This window comes from Crinia signifera, chromosome 5 (genome assembly GCF_055691185.1).
Source record: "Crinia signifera chromosome 5, ASM5569118v1, whole genome shotgun sequence".
In the NCBI taxonomy this organism is placed as follows: Eukaryota; Metazoa; Chordata; class Amphibia; order Anura; family Myobatrachidae; genus Crinia; species Crinia signifera.
In genome coordinates this window covers 318,641,977-318,659,475 of record NC_139221.1, presented here as the reverse complement: position 1 = coordinate 318,659,475, position 17,499 = coordinate 318,641,977, and the positions used below count along the sequence as shown (strand labels likewise).

The window sequence follows — 17,499 nt, the reverse complement described above, 5'->3', positions numbered from 1 at the left end:
TGGTGAAAGGGTTGGCATGAAAAAACTCAACATGAGCTTTAAAAAAAAAAAAAAAAATTTTTAGCTGACAGGCGGTATTTCATACCCTACCTTCCACTACGGTTTGGTGGGAGAATAGAATAGTGTGCCGAGCACAGGAAGGCACCGTTCCCAAAGCATGGCGAGGTTACGTGATACACTTAGACGATGTCCATACCAACCTATGTTGATGTAGACCTAATAAAAAATTAAAATTGACTGTCGACCTTTTGACTGTCAACCAATAGTGGTTGACCTTATGATTGTAGATCTAATAACTGCTATTTATGGCTCTGAATAGATCAAGGGAACCACTTTGAGTGCCAACATTTCTGTGAGACGTTTAAAAAAAAAAAATCCGCTAAAAATGATGGTGTCTCACATTTGTTATATAAATTCAAATGAAAAAAAGATTATTTTACCTATATAAGGTAACATACCTATTTTGACAAATTCACTAGGCACTAAAGGGTTAAGCTACCTTCTGCTGATCTCCAGCTAAATACAATTCCTAGATCACCTAAGGAAGAACCCCTGATGAAGGGTCGGAGATGAAACGCGTAGGGTTAAACACTAGAACTATAGCATTTCTCTAGAGAACCTGTGTGACATAAATGCTTCCCTTTACAATAAGGGTGAGTGTTATGTTTGATGAAGCAACGTGATGTACTGTATGGTAAAATGTTCTAATGGTTTATTATTCACCTGAAGTGTTGTGAAATTTAAAGTTTTAGATTTTAATAAGTTTGAACTCCAATAATATAACGGTGTCAAATTAATTTCAGCAATAATATATGGCCATTTTTTGATTCTACTGAGACAATTCAAGGCAATTTCTAATATTATAATAGCAAATAGCGCTTACTTTTTTTTTATTTTATTTTTTTATATTTAAACCACAAACCAATGAACGTTGTTTTTACTGTCATAATTAAGTCTTTTGCACTTTATTTTGCCCATCTCAGGATGAACCACGCTCCCACTGCGAGATATGAGCAGGACGTGGGGAACAAAACCACTCACCACTTCACGTACCCAGAGAGCGCCCGCGGCCTCAAGGAGAACGTCAGCATGGTCCTGGTTCCGTTCAAGGTCCTGGATCTGCAGTGGGTGGTCAGCGCACTCACCACTGGTACTATCAACTTGTAAGTTATATGCTGCAGTACTATGACACCAACGCATGTTTCGCCTTTATCAGGTTGCTTAGGCTGTCCGTGTCAGAAAATCCATAGGGCCAAGTGTGTTCACATGCATTAAGCATATATAGTAGCACAAACCTAGTAAAAACACAATCTGATAGAAGTCGGGAGCACATGGAAGCTGAACTGTGGTGATTGCATCTAATACTGTAGTACTCGGAGGAAACCCACGCAAGCATGGGAAAAATATATAAACTCCACACAGTAGGAGTAGGTCGATAGTCAAAAGGTTGAGCCCACGTGTGCTGACGTGCGGTATTTCATGCTCTAACATCCACTAGGGCGTGGTAGAAGAATATAATAGTGTGCCCGAAGTATGGTGAGCCATGCGAGGGGACGCGGTGCACTTTTTTCCATGTCTGGACAAAAAAAAGTGAAAAACCCCACGTCGACCTTCTAGTGTTCATTCTAGCACCCGCTATCTTTGGAAACCCATGCAGTTCCTCCTCCCTGCCTGGGGTGTTGCTGTCTGCTGTAGTGCTTCTCGCACAGTGTGGTCTGTATATCAGCACTGATATGCAAACCAGACCTGTGCTAGAAACACCACAGCAGACAGCGACACCCCAGGCAGGGAACAGGAACTGCATGGGTTTTCAAAGATGGCGGATGCTAGAATGAACACTGCCTTCACCATGTCGACCTAATGACCCTGTTGCCCTTCATGCATGTCGACCAAGTTGGTGTCTAGCCAATGATCCATACCCATTCAAAATGTGAAACCAAGGAATGGCCTATTTAAAGGCAAACTCGGTACCGCCCCTTTCAGTGATCCCTCCATCTGTACAACTATATCCAGTGGATGCAAAAGTATTGAAGCCCCTTTTTTAAAGGTCAACCGATTTGTCTCCATTACATATTACTGTTTTATTGCCAACCAGTAGACTGTTAAAGAAATGGTTTATTGCTTCCTTGGCACAGGGCCCGCTAACATTCTGGCTGCCATTTTTGGATCCCGAACACTGTAGCAAGACACTGTAGCACATGGGTGGAATGGCAGGGAGAGTGGCCAAAAAGAAGGACCGTCCTACCAAACTTGGGACATCGGGAAGTTCTACATATCTGGCGTTGTCCAAGGTCAAAACTAATCGGCTCCAAACTGTTATTCAAACACAGCCTGTAACATGACTGCTAGGAGCTAATTGGCTGGTACTTTATCGCTCTCCAAAGTTTAGTCCTTGTGCCACTTATACACCGCTAATCCGTTTCTCTGTTCTAAGACGTTGGGATTTATTAGAATATGCGGTGTACATTCCAGTCTCGGTTCTCTTCATAAACAAATAAAACCACTTTGTTCCTTTTTTTTTTGTGTGGTATGACGGTAATTCTTGCCTGACTCGGGTTATTGGCTGGAAGCGGCCACCTTGGGACTTAGCAGAGGGCGCTCCCGCATGATTGAGTTCCAGGACACAGTTACACAGCTGGTCTCCAATATACTTATTACCCCTAATAAGGGTTTAGTGGTAAGAACAATGCTCCGTCTTTTCCGATGAAGACTTTCATTTAGATTTCCTGATGTTGAACAAGAAGCCATTGTGCATCGCAAAAACTGTCATGTGAATCCCCCCATTCATTCCTTCTCCACTTCACATGGAGTAGTGACTGGGTTGTGTGATAGCGGACAAACTGCAGCAGGGACCCTCATTTCAGGCTTGCTGTTGGATCCTTGGGCCAGTCCATTTGACTCGCTGCAGTAGGTCTGTACTCCAGAATAAGATTGCAAGCTCATCTGGCCAGTCTACATTGATGTGTAAAATAAAGACTTCCGATGATTGATTTCAATTGCGCAATATTTCAGGTCTTATTTATGAAAGTGTCTTGTTGTAGCCAGATGCAAATATAAGGTATACGGATGGCTCAGAGACCAGATCTACGTCAACAGTCAAAACCTTGTGTCGACCTCATGCAATTTCGAGTGAGCGTCTGTCTCCTAATACAGTTTGGTTTATAGGGATGGCCTTCGCAAAACCATAGTGGCAGCATTGCTCCATCGCAATATGCCTTGATATGGCATGTCATCATCGATGGTATGTCATGATCGATGGTAATGTCGCGAACAGTCGGCAGCTGCAGCTGAAATGGAGGAATTCATAAAAAACAGGTGGATGAGGGCAAAGGTGTGCAACCATCGTGACCCGGGAGGTGAATGGAAAATGTCCCAAAAATCCATTTTACTAATAGAAAAACCCTCTGGGAGTCACCAGCATTTATGTAGATCTGCTCGTACAATATGTTTTCAAATTAATAAAAACATCCTGTTATGCTGACTTATGTAATCGGCATTATTGCATCACGACAGTGCAGATTTTTTATTTTTTCTTTCCGGTTAAATTCTTAGGAACTTAATCATCATTTGCAGCAGCCTGAATCATAGTTGGAACAAGCAGAAATAAGTTACGGAAATTCATCAGAGAGGAGATCCTTATGCTAGACGCTAGCAGAGGATTTAACGGGGGTTTACTCCCCCCTAGTGGACATGGATAGTGCTGCAACTTTTTTTTTTTTTTAATGAATTAAATGTTTTTAGTCGCTGTTTGCAACCAAATTAACACAAAAGAATTTCAAACTTTCAAACTCTGATCAGTTAATAGGGCAAGCACGGGATATTCACACATTCTGCATTGATAGCGGAGGATGTACCTTTTTCGGGAGCAAACCATAATGCAATGGGGACTAAATACTTTTTATTTGTATCTTTTTATATGATTTGATTATCCCTGACAGCTACGCTTTAATAACCATGTATTTGATCTTTGTACAAACAATATACGCACACTGTTCTAACGGTTTTTAATGTCGGTGTTTGTTTTTTGTTTTTGTCTATCTATAGTACATATGCACCAGTGCCACGCAAAATCAAGGTCTCCAAAGACAAGGTATATTCAATATGCTCTATTGGCTTTGGAGCTTACTGTTAATATGCTGTTGACTATCTTCTACGTCAGCCAATTACATGCCTGTTGTCGTCTATAGTGTCACCTCCTCGATGCTTATTGTCCCCTGTGGAAACTGTGCATTTTTTGTCATCTTATTTTTGGGGCTTTACAAGCGAATGTGCAGAAAAACAGACTTATTTGAATGTATTTATTCAGGGGCGATACGTGGCATTGTTGGTCCGCAACGTAAAATGTTGGTGGAGGGCGCCCAATCTTCTCAAAGCCGGTCACCTTGTGCTTCTTCAAGTTAGCAGTGCTGCAGACCTTTCTGGGCATGCTGAAGCTTGGCTCCTCAGTGGTGTGTAGCCCAGTTGGCCAACCAGCTCATGGAAGAGTCACCTTAGGTGGTTTCCCCTCCGCCCTGGGTTCTGTAGAGCCTGCAAACCAATTTCTGCCTACATTGTATATTCTCTATATAAAGAGAAGGGATAATTATCCTTTTATATATGATCAGAATTGATGCTTCCACCTGCTTTGGCTGTGAAGAACCAGAGAAAGAGACATCAACCTTGTGTAGCGGGTAGATGGATTATATGTATATGCTGTTGGGAGTTCAAGGCTAAAGGAGTTTCAGTGCCTTTATTCCAGGAGTTCCCAAATTGAAAGTCTTATTTTGGGATAACCATTAGTTTCTCTTTCAATGGTCCTGGTGACACAGCTCAACACTGGGATGTAGGAGGGTCCGAAGGAGCCAGGCACCTATCCTAAAGCTTTAGAGGGTAGGCTCCTCCCCTACTGCATCCCTGGACTCTTCAGTTCGTGTTAGGTGCCCACTGGAGTGGGTGCTATTCTAAAGGGCTGCGGGAGCAGCCGAAGAAATAGAGCAGTTAGGGAATTTTTATTGTTTTATTAACTTTCACCCTAGCTAGGTAGGCACAGTGTGAGGATTCTCATAGTGAATCCTCACACTGCTAGCGCAGCAGGAGCTGACAGAATCGCGTCCTGTCAGCTCACTGTGCACAGGGGAGACGCTGTCTGGTCTCACTGTGCAGCGCTTTTAGCCTTTATTAAAAGGCTGCCTGGGCTCCGGAGTATCCTGAAACCGGCTCCACGTTTAGGTGGGGATCATGGGGGACAGGCGCTCCGTGATGGCGGCGGCCATTTTATGCGGAGCTTACACGCTGAGCTCCTATATGAGAGGACAGCAGCGTTGTGACAGGCATGTTCCAAGTGGTCCCCAATTGAGGGGGAGACACTGGAACTAGGAAATCCTACCTAAGGAGCGGCTGGCTGGGGGTGGTTGGCGCCAAAAGGTCACGGACCCCGCAGCAGCAGGGACTTTTGGTCTCTTCCTTCACTCTGACTTTGGCGCCTTTCAGAACGCTTGCAGCGGAGCTGAGCTGGCTTACTGATCCTGGCAGAGTGACTTGGATTTCCTGGGCATCGCTTCCCCGCAGTTGAAACCAACAGACAGATAAGTGACTGTTTGCATTGACTCTGTATAAACGCTTGTACATTGTTTGCACTGTGTATACTGAGATATATATATTTTTCACTTGCATCATGTCTGAGCATCAGGCTGTGGTTTTGGGGGAGGGAGCCCTTAGTGCACTGAGCGCGTGCAATGTTTGCACACAAAAGTTTGTCCCTGAGCAGATGGCCAAGGGGGGCTTATGTATTACTTGCGCTGATGTGAGACCCATGGGCAGTGAATCCTATAGGGCAGAGCAGAGTGAACCTGCGTGGGCCAGTGCTCTAGGCAGGTCAGTAAACGCTTTGGTGCAGCTTTTGGACAGGCAGAGTGATGTGTTGGTAGAATCACAGAGACCTATGCCATCATCTCAGCAGTCTTCTGGCTCCTTGCCTCTTACCCAGGCAGATCCTGCTCTTATTCAGGTGATGCAGGATACTGCTAAGGGGATCAACAGGTTCAGTGAAATACTGGACAAAATGGATGATGTTGCAGGGACCCCTAAAGGGTCTTATGCTATGCCTACTGTGGTAGATGAGGAGGGAGCGTATACTGACATCCCCTGGGATCAGGGCAGTGGCGTAACTTCATGTCATTTTCCCGGAGGCAAGATAGATTTTCGAGGCCCCCCCCCCCCCCCCCCCCAAAAAAAAAAAACCGGGGCTGCTATAAGGGACTTATTTTTACCTGAGCCTTGCAGAAGAGAAGAAGGCTGCAGCGGCTGAGCAGCATGTTCTTCTTCATGTGTGGCGTTTGTGTGTGCCACTGCCTTCCCAGGCATCCTCCCCCGCCCGCACTACCTCCCTGCAGCCTGCGCGCTGTCCTGCAGGCTGCAGGACCAAGTTCTATTAGACAGCGCCGGAAGTTCAGCGCTGCTAGCTGTCTGTCACTGTCTGTGTGCAGTCAGCTGCGATGCGGATCCAGGAATAAACACCCGATCCGCAGCAGGTAAGTGGAGGTGGGGCGTGAGTTCACTTCTCAGGGGGACCCAGGGATACTTGCCCTCCAGACAGCCAGCCGACTCTGGATGAGACAATGGAGTCGAGTGGAAGTGCCCCCGCCAGGGCCTTGCGCCCGGCGGCTGGAGCCTCCATTGCCTCCCAGAGTTCCGCCACTGGATCAGGGTGATGATTTTGAAGAGACCTCTGCGGCTGGTATAGAGGATCTTATTGTGGCTGTGAAGCAGGCTTTAAAACTGTCTGTGGAGGATAAGACTCCTGTTAAAGGTGTTTTTAAGCGACAGCGGAAGGAGGCTGTTACTTTTCCTTCAGATGAGGGGTTACAGGAATTATTGGAAGGGGCTTGGAAAACCCCGGATAAGAGGCTACAGATGCCAAAGAGATTCCTTAGTCTGTACCCCATGCCAGAGTCTCATGCGGAGCTCTGGGAAAAGGTGCCTGTTGTGGATGCTTCAGTGGCACGCTTATCCAAAGTTACGGTATTGCCTGTACAGGGCGGTGCAGCTTTTAAAGATTCTGTGGATAAAAAGCTGGAGGGTAACCTCAAAGCTATTTTTGAAGGGGTGGGGTTTACCCTACGGCCCCTTATTGCCTCAGCCTGGGTCTCTAAGGCCATGATAGAGTGGGTTGGTGAATTATGCACCATGCTGCAGGCTGACCCTGGTGCTTTGCTTATAGCGGAGAAGATTAAGGCCGCTGCAGAATATGCGGTGGAAGCAGAAGAGGAAGCGCTTAAAATGGCGACCAGAGTGTCCACAGTCTCTATTAATGCCAGGAGAGTGCTCTGGCTTAAGGCCTGGGAAGCGGACAATGAGTCCAAGAAGGCCCTAGAGATGTTAGCTTTCAAGGGAAAGTTACTTTTTGGTTCCGAATTAGAGGAGATTATAAAACAAGCCACGGGTGGCAAGAGTACATTTCTGCCGGCCCCCTCAGCAAAGCAGACATCCAGATTCGCTGCTTTTAGGCCGTCCTTTCGGCCCTCCCCTAGAGGTGGTGCGTCCTTTCGAGGACAGTCTTTCAGGGGAAAGTTTCAGTCCTCTAGGGGCAAAACACAAAGGTCCAAGTTTGGCTCTTTCCATAAGAAGCCTGCCTCCAAAGGAGAGGACAAACCCTCCGCATGACTGTCGGGGGATGGGCGGGGATGGCGGGAGACAGGTTACGGAACCTCCCTTTGAGGATTCAGACAGACAATGCCACAGCTGTGGCGTATCTGAATCACCAGGGAGGTACACGCAGCAAATTGGCCATGTGGGAGGTATCCAGAATCTTCCTATGGGCGGAACAGAATGTTCCAGCTGTATCGGCTATATTCATTCCAGGAGTAGAGAATATAGAAGCCGACTTCCTGAGCAGGGAGGAGCTCAAGGAAGGGGAATGGAGCTTACACCCTCAGGTGTTTCAACAGATCACTTTGAAGTGGGGAACTCCGGATGTGGACCTGATGGCATCCAGGTTCAATCATCAGGTGCCCAGGTTCTATTCCAGAACGAGAGATCCACTAGCGGAGGCAGTGGATGCCATGACTACTCAATGGCAGGGAGATCTTCTTTATGCATTTCCTCCAGTGCCAATGTTAGCGAGACTTTTGAAAAGAATACAGGACCAGAAGGTTCCGGTGATCCTTGTGGCCCCAGATTGGCCAAGGAGGTCCTGGTACTCGAGGCTTCAGAGGTTGTCTGTGGACTCGTGGCGTCTGCCTCCGAGACCAGATCTGCTAAGACAAGGCCCATTCAATCACCTGGATTCAGATCGATTGATTTTGACGGCCTGGCTATTAAAGCCGCCATTTTGAAAAGAAAAGGATTTTCTGAGGCAGTAGTACAGACTATGATAAAAGCCAGGAAGGCTGTATCCTCGGTAAATTATTATAGAGTCTGGAAGACGTACATCAGATGGTGTGAGAGGCGAAAGGCTCACACATCTCACTTCAAGTTATCAAGAATGTTGGAATTCTTACAAGATGGGTTTTCATCAGGCCTAAGCCTTCAATCATTGAAGGTGCAGATTTCGGCCTTGTCCATCTATTTCCAAAAAAGGATAGCCATTTTGCCGGAGATTCAAACCTTTTTACAAGGGGTATCGAGATTGAAACCCCCTTACAAGCAACCAGTAGCGCCTTGGGACCTGTCACTGGTTTTGGATTGCCTTCAGAAGGCACCTTTTGAATCTTTAAGGTTGGCGGACTTTAAGTTTCTCACGTGGAAGCTAGTGTTTTTGTTAGCAGTAGCATCTGCTAAAAGAGTGTCAGAGTTGGGAGCCTTGTCATGCAAATCTCCCTTCTTAATTTTTCATGATGACAGGGCTGTTCTGAGAACAGTGCCTCAATTTTTACCGAAGGTAGTCTCTGCCTTCCATTTAAATCAGGAGATAGTTCTACCTGTGTTTCAACCCCCAGAGGGTTCTAAGAAAAGGGACAAGTTGAAGACTTTGGATGTTGTGCGTGCCTTACGCATATATGTGGACAGAGTGAAGAGTGTCAGAAAGACTGACACATTATTGGTACTGTATGACGTACACAAAATTGGTTGGCCTGCTTCTAAGCAGACTATTGCTAGGTGGTTGCGATCTGTGATAGCCTTTGCATACACAGAAGTGGGTAGGCCTGTACCGGCCAGAATTAATGCGCATACCACCAGGTCAGTTGCCACCTCTTGGGCGGTTCGACATGGGGCCACAGCTGAGCAGGTTTGCAGAGCTGCCACTTGGTCATCTGTTCACACATTTGCCAAATTCTATAGATTCCATGAGTTCGCGTCGGAGGACGCATCATTCGGGCGAGCAGTGCTGAGAGCTGCAGACCTGAGCGTACCCTCCCAAAGGACCGGCTCTAGAACGTCCCAGTGTTGAGCTGTGTCACCAGGACCATTGAAAGAGAAAAAGGGATTTTTGTAAGAACTTACCGTTCGAATCCCTTTCTCTAATATGGTCCTGGTGACACAGCGATCCCTCCCTTACGCTCAGTAAGTATGCCAGAAGTTTCATGATGTTCATGTTAAAATGGTTAAAAGTTAACAGTTTCTGTTATAAAATGTGCATATAATATGTGCAGGCGTTTGTACTGAGTTAATGTATTCCAGTGGCTTTGAAAGATTGAACTGAAGAGTCTAGGGATGCAGTAGGGGAGGAGCCTACCCTCTAAAGCTTTAGGATAGGTGCCTGGCTCCTTCGGACCCTCCTACATCCCAGTGTTGAGCTGTGTCACCAGGACCATATCAGAGAAAGGGATTCGAACGGTAAGTTCTTACAAAAATCCCTTTTTTGCAGTTTAAGTTTTTATCTTGTGGACTGGATGCCACTCCGATCGGTGAAAAAGTGGGCGTGTCCATGTAAACGGCCGTGGATTGTAGATCTGCAGCCGGTATTGCGACAATCCACGGCCGTTATCGGCAGAACGGGCCTGACTGCTTCTAAAGTCAGGCTCTTTCTGCCATGATTCCTCTTCAATGCTGTCGGTAAAGACAGCATTGACTAGGGACCCGCTGCTATTTCTCCCATCAGAAATAGCGGCGGAGCATTGCATACCCCCCTATATATCTGCAAGGTTTTTTTTTACTTTTTATACCCTCTTCTAGAATACTAAATGCTGCATTTGCATGTAGACTGTTCACCATTTCTGGTGTCCCTTTTGATTTCAACTCTCCTAATATTGTGTATTCTACGTGGTATAATATGTCTGTCCTGACTGCTGATCCCTTCTCCCAACAGATCCTGGTCTACCACCCAGAGTTTATGAAGTATATATATGACAGGTGGTTACTACATCACGGACGTTATCCCTCTACGGGGATGTTAAGTGTCATATTCGCTCTTCATATCTGCGATCAGGTAACATATCCACCTAGAACTCTATGGCAACCTGTTCAATCCTTCCATAGTTGGCCTTTGTCTATTATATATATACTTGCCATTTTTTGTGCATCAAGCAGTTTATTAGCCCATTAAAGGTGCTTGCAATTGAGGGGATATTCAAGACCAGAAACAAAACACAAGATACCCCCGCATATAATGGACTAATAATGAGATTTGCACACCAAATGAGGGTAGGAATGCAGAAACTCTGTTGCATAGTTTAGCAAAGGTATGGCTAAGCTACCATGTTAGTCCTAACACTACATGATGAATGTACCCTCTTGTACCCTATTTCTACTAATGGTCAAAAATTTTAATCGTAGAAGAATGAAGCCTTTTAGAAAGACACACAATGTTAGTTTCATTAAAGTTTGGACTACTACACTACAGAGGAGATGTACCAAACCTTTGAAAGGGTCTAAAATGGAGAAGTAGCCCAAAGCAGTCCATCAGACTGTGCTGGATAAAAGACAGCTAGAAGCTATTAAACTGATGCTGGTTGGTTGCTATCGGCAAAATCTCCACTATAGTCCCTTTTCAAAGGTTTGATGCACCCAAGGACATCTCCCCTTCCCGGTGTAGCACTGTGTGTTTTGAAAACTTCCAGTCCAGGGTTTGGAATAACATTGAATCCTAACATATTATCGGTTTCTTTGTTTCAATCCATTCAGGTGGATCTGTATGGGTTTGGAGCAGATAGTAAGGGATACTGGCATCATTACTGGGAAAACAATCCGGCAGCTGGAGCTTTTCGGCAAACCGGGGTCCATGATGGTGACTTTGAAGCAGAAATTTTGGGAAACCTCACTTCTATCAAGAAAATTAAAGTTTACAAAGGCAGATGACCCCACCCCATCGGACACTTGGATTGGTAGATTTGCTATTTATGAGACTCCTCCTGCCAGGAGAAGTTGACCTGGCTATTTTGTCCAGACGTTTGTGATGCTATAAGAATAGCATAAAAACAATTATTATTTTTCAAATAATGACACTTTTTTTTTTACATTTTAATTGAATGATAATCACTTTTGGAGCCACTGTGGGAAAATGAATTTTATGGGCATATGTACACCCAGTTACTAAGGTTCTTGTTGGTACTTGAGAGCTTATTATGCAAGAATATGGCTTTTATGGACTTGCAGTAATCGCTGGTCAACACTACTCAATCATAACTGTTGGCTGTGACCTTGATTTAAACTGACCACACCTTCCCTTTTGTGAAGAACATCTTGAGAACATTGCAGATCTTGTGTCTTTAGCAGTACTCTGGCACTTGGTCATTCATATTAGTTTTTTCTCAGCTGGCCATCTAAAAGCAGAGAGAAATTTAAATGTTAATTTTGTCTTTACAATCTGTAGAGTATATTGGTGACTTCTGGATCCTTTTAAGACCAGTAGAATGTTCTTGTCTGTTTTGCAACGAAGGTCAGAATTTTTGTACTCCCATAGTGGGATAACATTTGAACTTGGATAGTTTCATTCAATGTTTTCTGAGGAACTTTACTCTCTGGTATTGAACATCTTTTGTATGGTTCTTTTGTACCAACTGCTCATCCGTTAAATTCGTTCCATGTTGGAGATATCGAAATCCCTTTTTTTTTTTAAATCAAGCTTTTATACAAATGATTTTAGCTGGCAAATTAACCAATTATTTTTTTTTCAAAGTGTGGGGATCTACGCCAAATGCAGTCAGAATATAACGGTATTCTTGCTTTAAATTTTGTTTATTTACCTCAGATTATTATGATTTTTAATTATTGCTGGACACTTTAATTGTGTTGGAATACCACTGAGGTGTGTAGGGGGTATGTGCTTTTTTTTTTATTAAGTGGGACAAGACAAAGTACTTGATTGAAGGTCCTGATTACCCCTCCAAAAAAGTTTACGATGAACATTTAGGAGAAGCGTGAGAATATATCTTATTTGACATTATATAGGCTCTTATGTTTGCTATTTGTAATTTTTTTATTTATTAATGCATTATTTCTGATTTACTAGAGCTTTATCATAGAGAAACGTTGAGCAGAATTGAAGAATATTTGACGTTTGAAGAACATTAGGTCAAGTATGCAGGTTATGCAGGTTTCCTGTCTGCGTTTCCAAGACACCTCGCTCACCCTGTCGCAACCAGAAGCAAAGTAACAGAAGAATAGAGATAGTTAATCCCGAAGGATAAAGGACTAGAATTGTTGGGGAGTTAACAGTAATGTTGTGATCACGGTCCTTGAGAGAGCATTTATATACTGATTTACAGAAGAATTGTCACTGCCAGGAATAGGTGTCCAGTTACCAAAGGTCTAGAACAGAATGTGTATCCTCTGCATTGTCCCCATTTTATGATCTTGTCCAAAAGGCTTACGTCACAGTGCCAGAACACGAAAAACAAAAAAATTGCTTGAAATTAGATGTGCAAATTCCAGAGCTGTTGTATGCAGCTCTGGGCAAAACAACTCACTGGGACCCCTCCGCACCCTTTTACGGGAACCAACAAAACCTGCATCCCTGTGGTACTGCTTCACCTCTCCAAAGGTGTCTTATACAGTGAATGGCTGTCAGTACTCTGATTGGTGAAAAGCTACAGCCATCCACCAATGGGCATGCAAGACAGCAATTCACTTGTAGAGAATGCTGTATGGCCGTCTTCATTGTGTGACTTCTTGGAGTACCCTAGTATTGTGGAGCCATTGGCAGCTGCCCAGTGATACAAGGATATTAATCCTCTCTAATTCCACTCAAAATATTTTGCTTGGCAACCATTGACTTAAAATTGCTTCTTTATATAGCAGCTTTTAGATGCAAAATAACAGAAGTTGAAAACTAGAAATGTCTTTATTTTTCTACCCTGTTCCAGACAAAAGGGGTACATTTACGAAGCTGCCCATTTCAAAGTTTTGAAGGGGAAAATAACATTATAACCTAAAGCCAGTTGTACGCTATACTTCATATTATTGCCTCTTTAAATCCAGAGGTCAGATGTCATTGAAGATGCAGCTACTTTGGAAAGCACTGTAAAAGTTAAGTTTTTAAATTGTATTTCTGCCGGAAACCACTACCAATAGTCCCGGTTCTGCCAGGGCAGCCACCAGTTCACAGATCTCATCTGAGGTTGTCTCTGGATTTAATAGTGGTTAATCATTTTGTTCTGGTTGCTCATGACCTCGTGTTGGGAGGAATATATGTAATTGCAAACATATTAAACAATGATAACCCGTATTCTCGAATTAAAAACTGGGACATAACTGTGGTTTCAAAACTCTGTCCTCAAGCACCCTGGCAATCCAGGCTTTAAGGCTATCCATTCTTAAGTGCAGAAGGCTTAATTAGTACCTCCAGACAGTTTGAATATAGCATTGATGCACAAGCATGATGAACCTGGACTGTTTGGATGCTTGAGGACCAAGTTTGTATGGATCAGGGCAGAGTTTCCCAGTCAACCACATTATTTGCATCGTATAAAATTTGAAAACCAGCAACAGTATTTTATTTTTTGATTTTTAGCAATCGTATTCTATTTTTTTTTTATAATAACTGAATGTCAAAATTAAGGGCATGATTCACCGATGTGTTCTTTTGTCTTGAAGTTTATGTAAAAGGTGAAAGGGCTAATTTGTACATTTAGTCTTTGTGCCTGTAACACTTCCACTCTACCGCCATTTAGGGGCATGATACACTACAAAGACATACTGTAGGTCATCGTAGAAATATGATGGGATGGTCAATCAATCGACCACGAACTGTGAACACCGGAATTAGAATCAATTAATGCAAAGTTACTATTGTAACAACTGACTCCGTTCTGAACGATTTAGTTTATAGATTTGAACTGAAAACCAAGACACTCGTCCAACAGTCTTTCAACTTAAAATAGATATAATGCAAAAACTTAGATGCAACAACCACCAACAGTGGTGACCATTTTTTGTTCACCTCTTTAAAAAGGAGATTTGAAGTGGGAAGGGTTTGATCGGGTCTCTTCTTTAGAAGAATTTATAATGGTCTAATCCCAAATATCGACGGTTACTACATCACTTCGCACTACAAATAAGTTTGCTAGGATTTAGTGATATCAGTCACATGATCATTGGTTTACCACTCTTAAGCAGCAGACAGGATTTTATATTTTATCCTGTGTTTTTCTTGGCTCCCACAAATTTATATTAACTTGATTCACAGTAATGTTTTTTTTTTATTATTTATAAATGGTTTCACCTAGGCAATACAAAGCTACAAGGCTTTCTAAGGTGTAATGTTACTTTGTGTTCTGCCTATTTATATTTATAAATTACCTTTCTTCTAAATATTCCATGTATTTTAAGAATGTTGTCTAAAGTACGCGGGAAATAAGTGTTAGGTTTTACTTTTCAAATATATTATTTTTATAAATTCTTAAGATGAATGCCACAGTATTATGTTGATGTAAAATGTAACTAATATGCATTTATGCATATTGTAATGTGGATTTATTTTTTATTTTTGGAATTTCTATTTCTTTAAGCTGGTTTAAACATATTGTGTTTTTCTACAAAAAATCTGGATTACTATGCAGTGTACAAATGTATTCAATTGTTTAAAAAAAAAATTGTTTTTTTTTTTTTTGAACATGTAAAAAAAATTTAAATTCTAAAAGCTGTTTTGTTTTTTTATATATATAATTTTTTTGCCATACAACTTGTGTTGATCTCATCAATTAAAATGGAATTTGGAATAACATCTACAAAGGCCTCATTTAGACCCCATGAGTCCATTGACAATGTACTCGCTCTCCTCTGGGTCAACGAAACATACGTATAAACCGGTTGCTTAATGGATAATTTTAAAATGACAAATCTTTATCAATTGATGCAGAATACATGAAGCTCCTCACAATATTTTAACCTATTTAAAAAAAAATGAAAAATAATAAGAATTCCAGAAGTGACATTTACTAAATGGGGCATATTTATCAAAGAATGATATTCTTTCAAAACCCATGTAAGGAGCCGGTTGCCTGGAGCAATATTATCATTCATAATGAGTGACAACAAGAATATCACTCATTGACAAATCTGCCCCTAAATATTCTGTAATGGAAAATGTACTTGGGGCAAAGCTGCAAAATATTTATCCAATATCTTGGTGCTTTTAACCATCAGCCTGAAGTCTATAGCAACGTTTTATTTAGATCAATCATTCTTGATCTGACCTAATCCTTGTGAGAAAAATCTAAAAATACAAAAAGAAACCTTGTAGAGGAACTGGACTGCTCACTTCTAGAGGGCAGCACCCGTTGCTTAGTAGCACTGTGAACACAGAGTGAAACAAAGAATGGACAGCCATTATTCATTAGAAGGCCCGGATGACCCAAAGTGGCTGTCCAATCTGAGTCCACTATCATAATTAATGATTATACCCCTGGATATATATTTTTTTCTCTTAAAAGTTTGTTGAACCCATTTTTTAAATGTATAAATTGGATCTGCCATCACAGCCTTCTCTGGCAGAGTGTTCCATATCTTAACTGCCCTTACTGTAAATAATCCCTTCCTATGCTGGGTGAGAAACTTCCTCTTCTCTAACCTTAGGGGATGACTGCGTGTATTGGGGTATGGTCATTGGGTCCACCCTATTAAGGCCGACATGCATTGGGTTGACCACTGAAGGTCAACAGGGCTTAGGTCGACACCTGAAGTAGGTTGAAAGGTTGACACAAGCATTAGGTTGACAATGGGAAGGTTGACAATCTAAAGGTCGACAAGGGCTTGAAATACAGCTAAAAAAAACATGAAAAACTTTAGTCAACCTTTTGACTGTTGACCTTCCCATGCCTAGTGACTGTATACAGTGTATCGATCCGGCGTCCATTCTCATCTAGCCGTCTCTGGATAGCCATGGTGAGCCATGGCTATCCAACGCCTATTGTTCTCAGCTGCAATACAATAGAACAATACCAGTAGGGGATTAGCAGAGTAATACTATTACTTACTTAATTCTATTAAATGGCTAGATGAGGAGGGCTCCATCTGTACCACTCAGATTTTAGATTACATGGAAACTACCTCATTTGTATTAAATATTTCAAACCACTTTCACTTAGGGGTTCGGTGCCTGTGCCAAATGTATTCATGGAAATAGTTTTTATATATTGATTGCTTTACTGCTCACCTAGAAACTGGAAGCACAGATCTTTAGGATACAGAAACAGTGCACATTTAGAATACCGGACCAGGTGTGTTTTTATTTTTATTTTTTAACCTCCCATAAAATTATAATATCAGAATCCTCTTTATTGGCCAGGTATACTTGCGTATGCTTGGAATTTTTTGTGGTAACAGTGCAGCATCAATCAGGGAACACAAAGGGGGTGGGAAGAGAGGCATAAACATACATCACATACATTTCACATGTATCTAGAAAAGTTTGAGTTAGTATTTGGTATGTTCAATACGGTTTAGTTGGTGGACAGCTATTGGGAAGAAGCCTTTTGTAGTTCTTGTCGTCTTTGCTGGGATGGACCTAAAACGTCTGCCTGACGGAAGGGGTTCAAACAGGTTGTGGCCAGGGTGGAGCTTGTCCGCCAAGATCTTTCCTGCACGCTTATTGACCCTGGCTAGGTATAGTTCTTGGACAGTGGGGAGCTCCGCTACAATGATCTTTTCTGCCATCCTCACCACTCTTTGCAACCTTCGTCTGTCATTCTCGTTTGCTCCTCCGAACCAGATTGTGATCGAGGAGCAAAGGACAGACTCTACTATGGCAGTGTAGAAGATGAGCAGCAGCTCCTGCGGGATGTTGAATTTCTTGAGTTGCCTCAGGAAGAACAACCGCTGCTGAGCCTTCTTGACAGTTGTAATGATGTTGGGACCCCATTTGAGGTCACAGGAAATCTTTGTTCCTAGGAATTTGAAGGAGTCGACCCTCGACACTACTCTGTCAGACATTATGAGTGGGTGCATGGCATTTGGTTTCCTTCTGAAGTCCACCACCATCTCCACCGTTTTGAGGGGGTTGAGGTCAAGGTTGTTTCCGCTACACCATTTAGTTAGCCGATCCACCTCCCGTCTGTATGCCGACTCGTTTCCATCCATGATTAGGCCGATAACCGTTGTGTCGTCTGCAAATTTTATAATATTTACTGACTGTACTGCTGAGGT

The 17,499-nt window shown here is 42.8% G+C and overlaps 1 protein-coding gene across 1 annotated transcript in view; it reads left to right on the top strand.

Annotated features, from left to right (window-relative positions):
- ST3GAL1 (ST3 beta-galactoside alpha-2,3-sialyltransferase 1) overlaps window positions 1-16,904 on the top strand; it is a 114,751-nt gene extending 97,847 nt beyond the window's left edge. Inside the window, exons 4-7 of the mRNA XM_083144884.1 lie at window positions 984-1,163; window positions 4,045-4,090; window positions 10,226-10,345; window positions 11,041-16,904. Of these exons, the coding sequence (XP_083001010.1) occupies window positions 984-1,163; window positions 4,045-4,090; window positions 10,226-10,345; window positions 11,041-11,214 (520 nt within the window). The 3' untranslated portion in view covers window positions 11,215-16,904. The remainder of the gene's footprint in view (window positions 1-983; window positions 1,164-4,044; window positions 4,091-10,225; window positions 10,346-11,040) is intronic.
- Window positions 16,905-17,499: the final 595 nt, after the last annotated feature.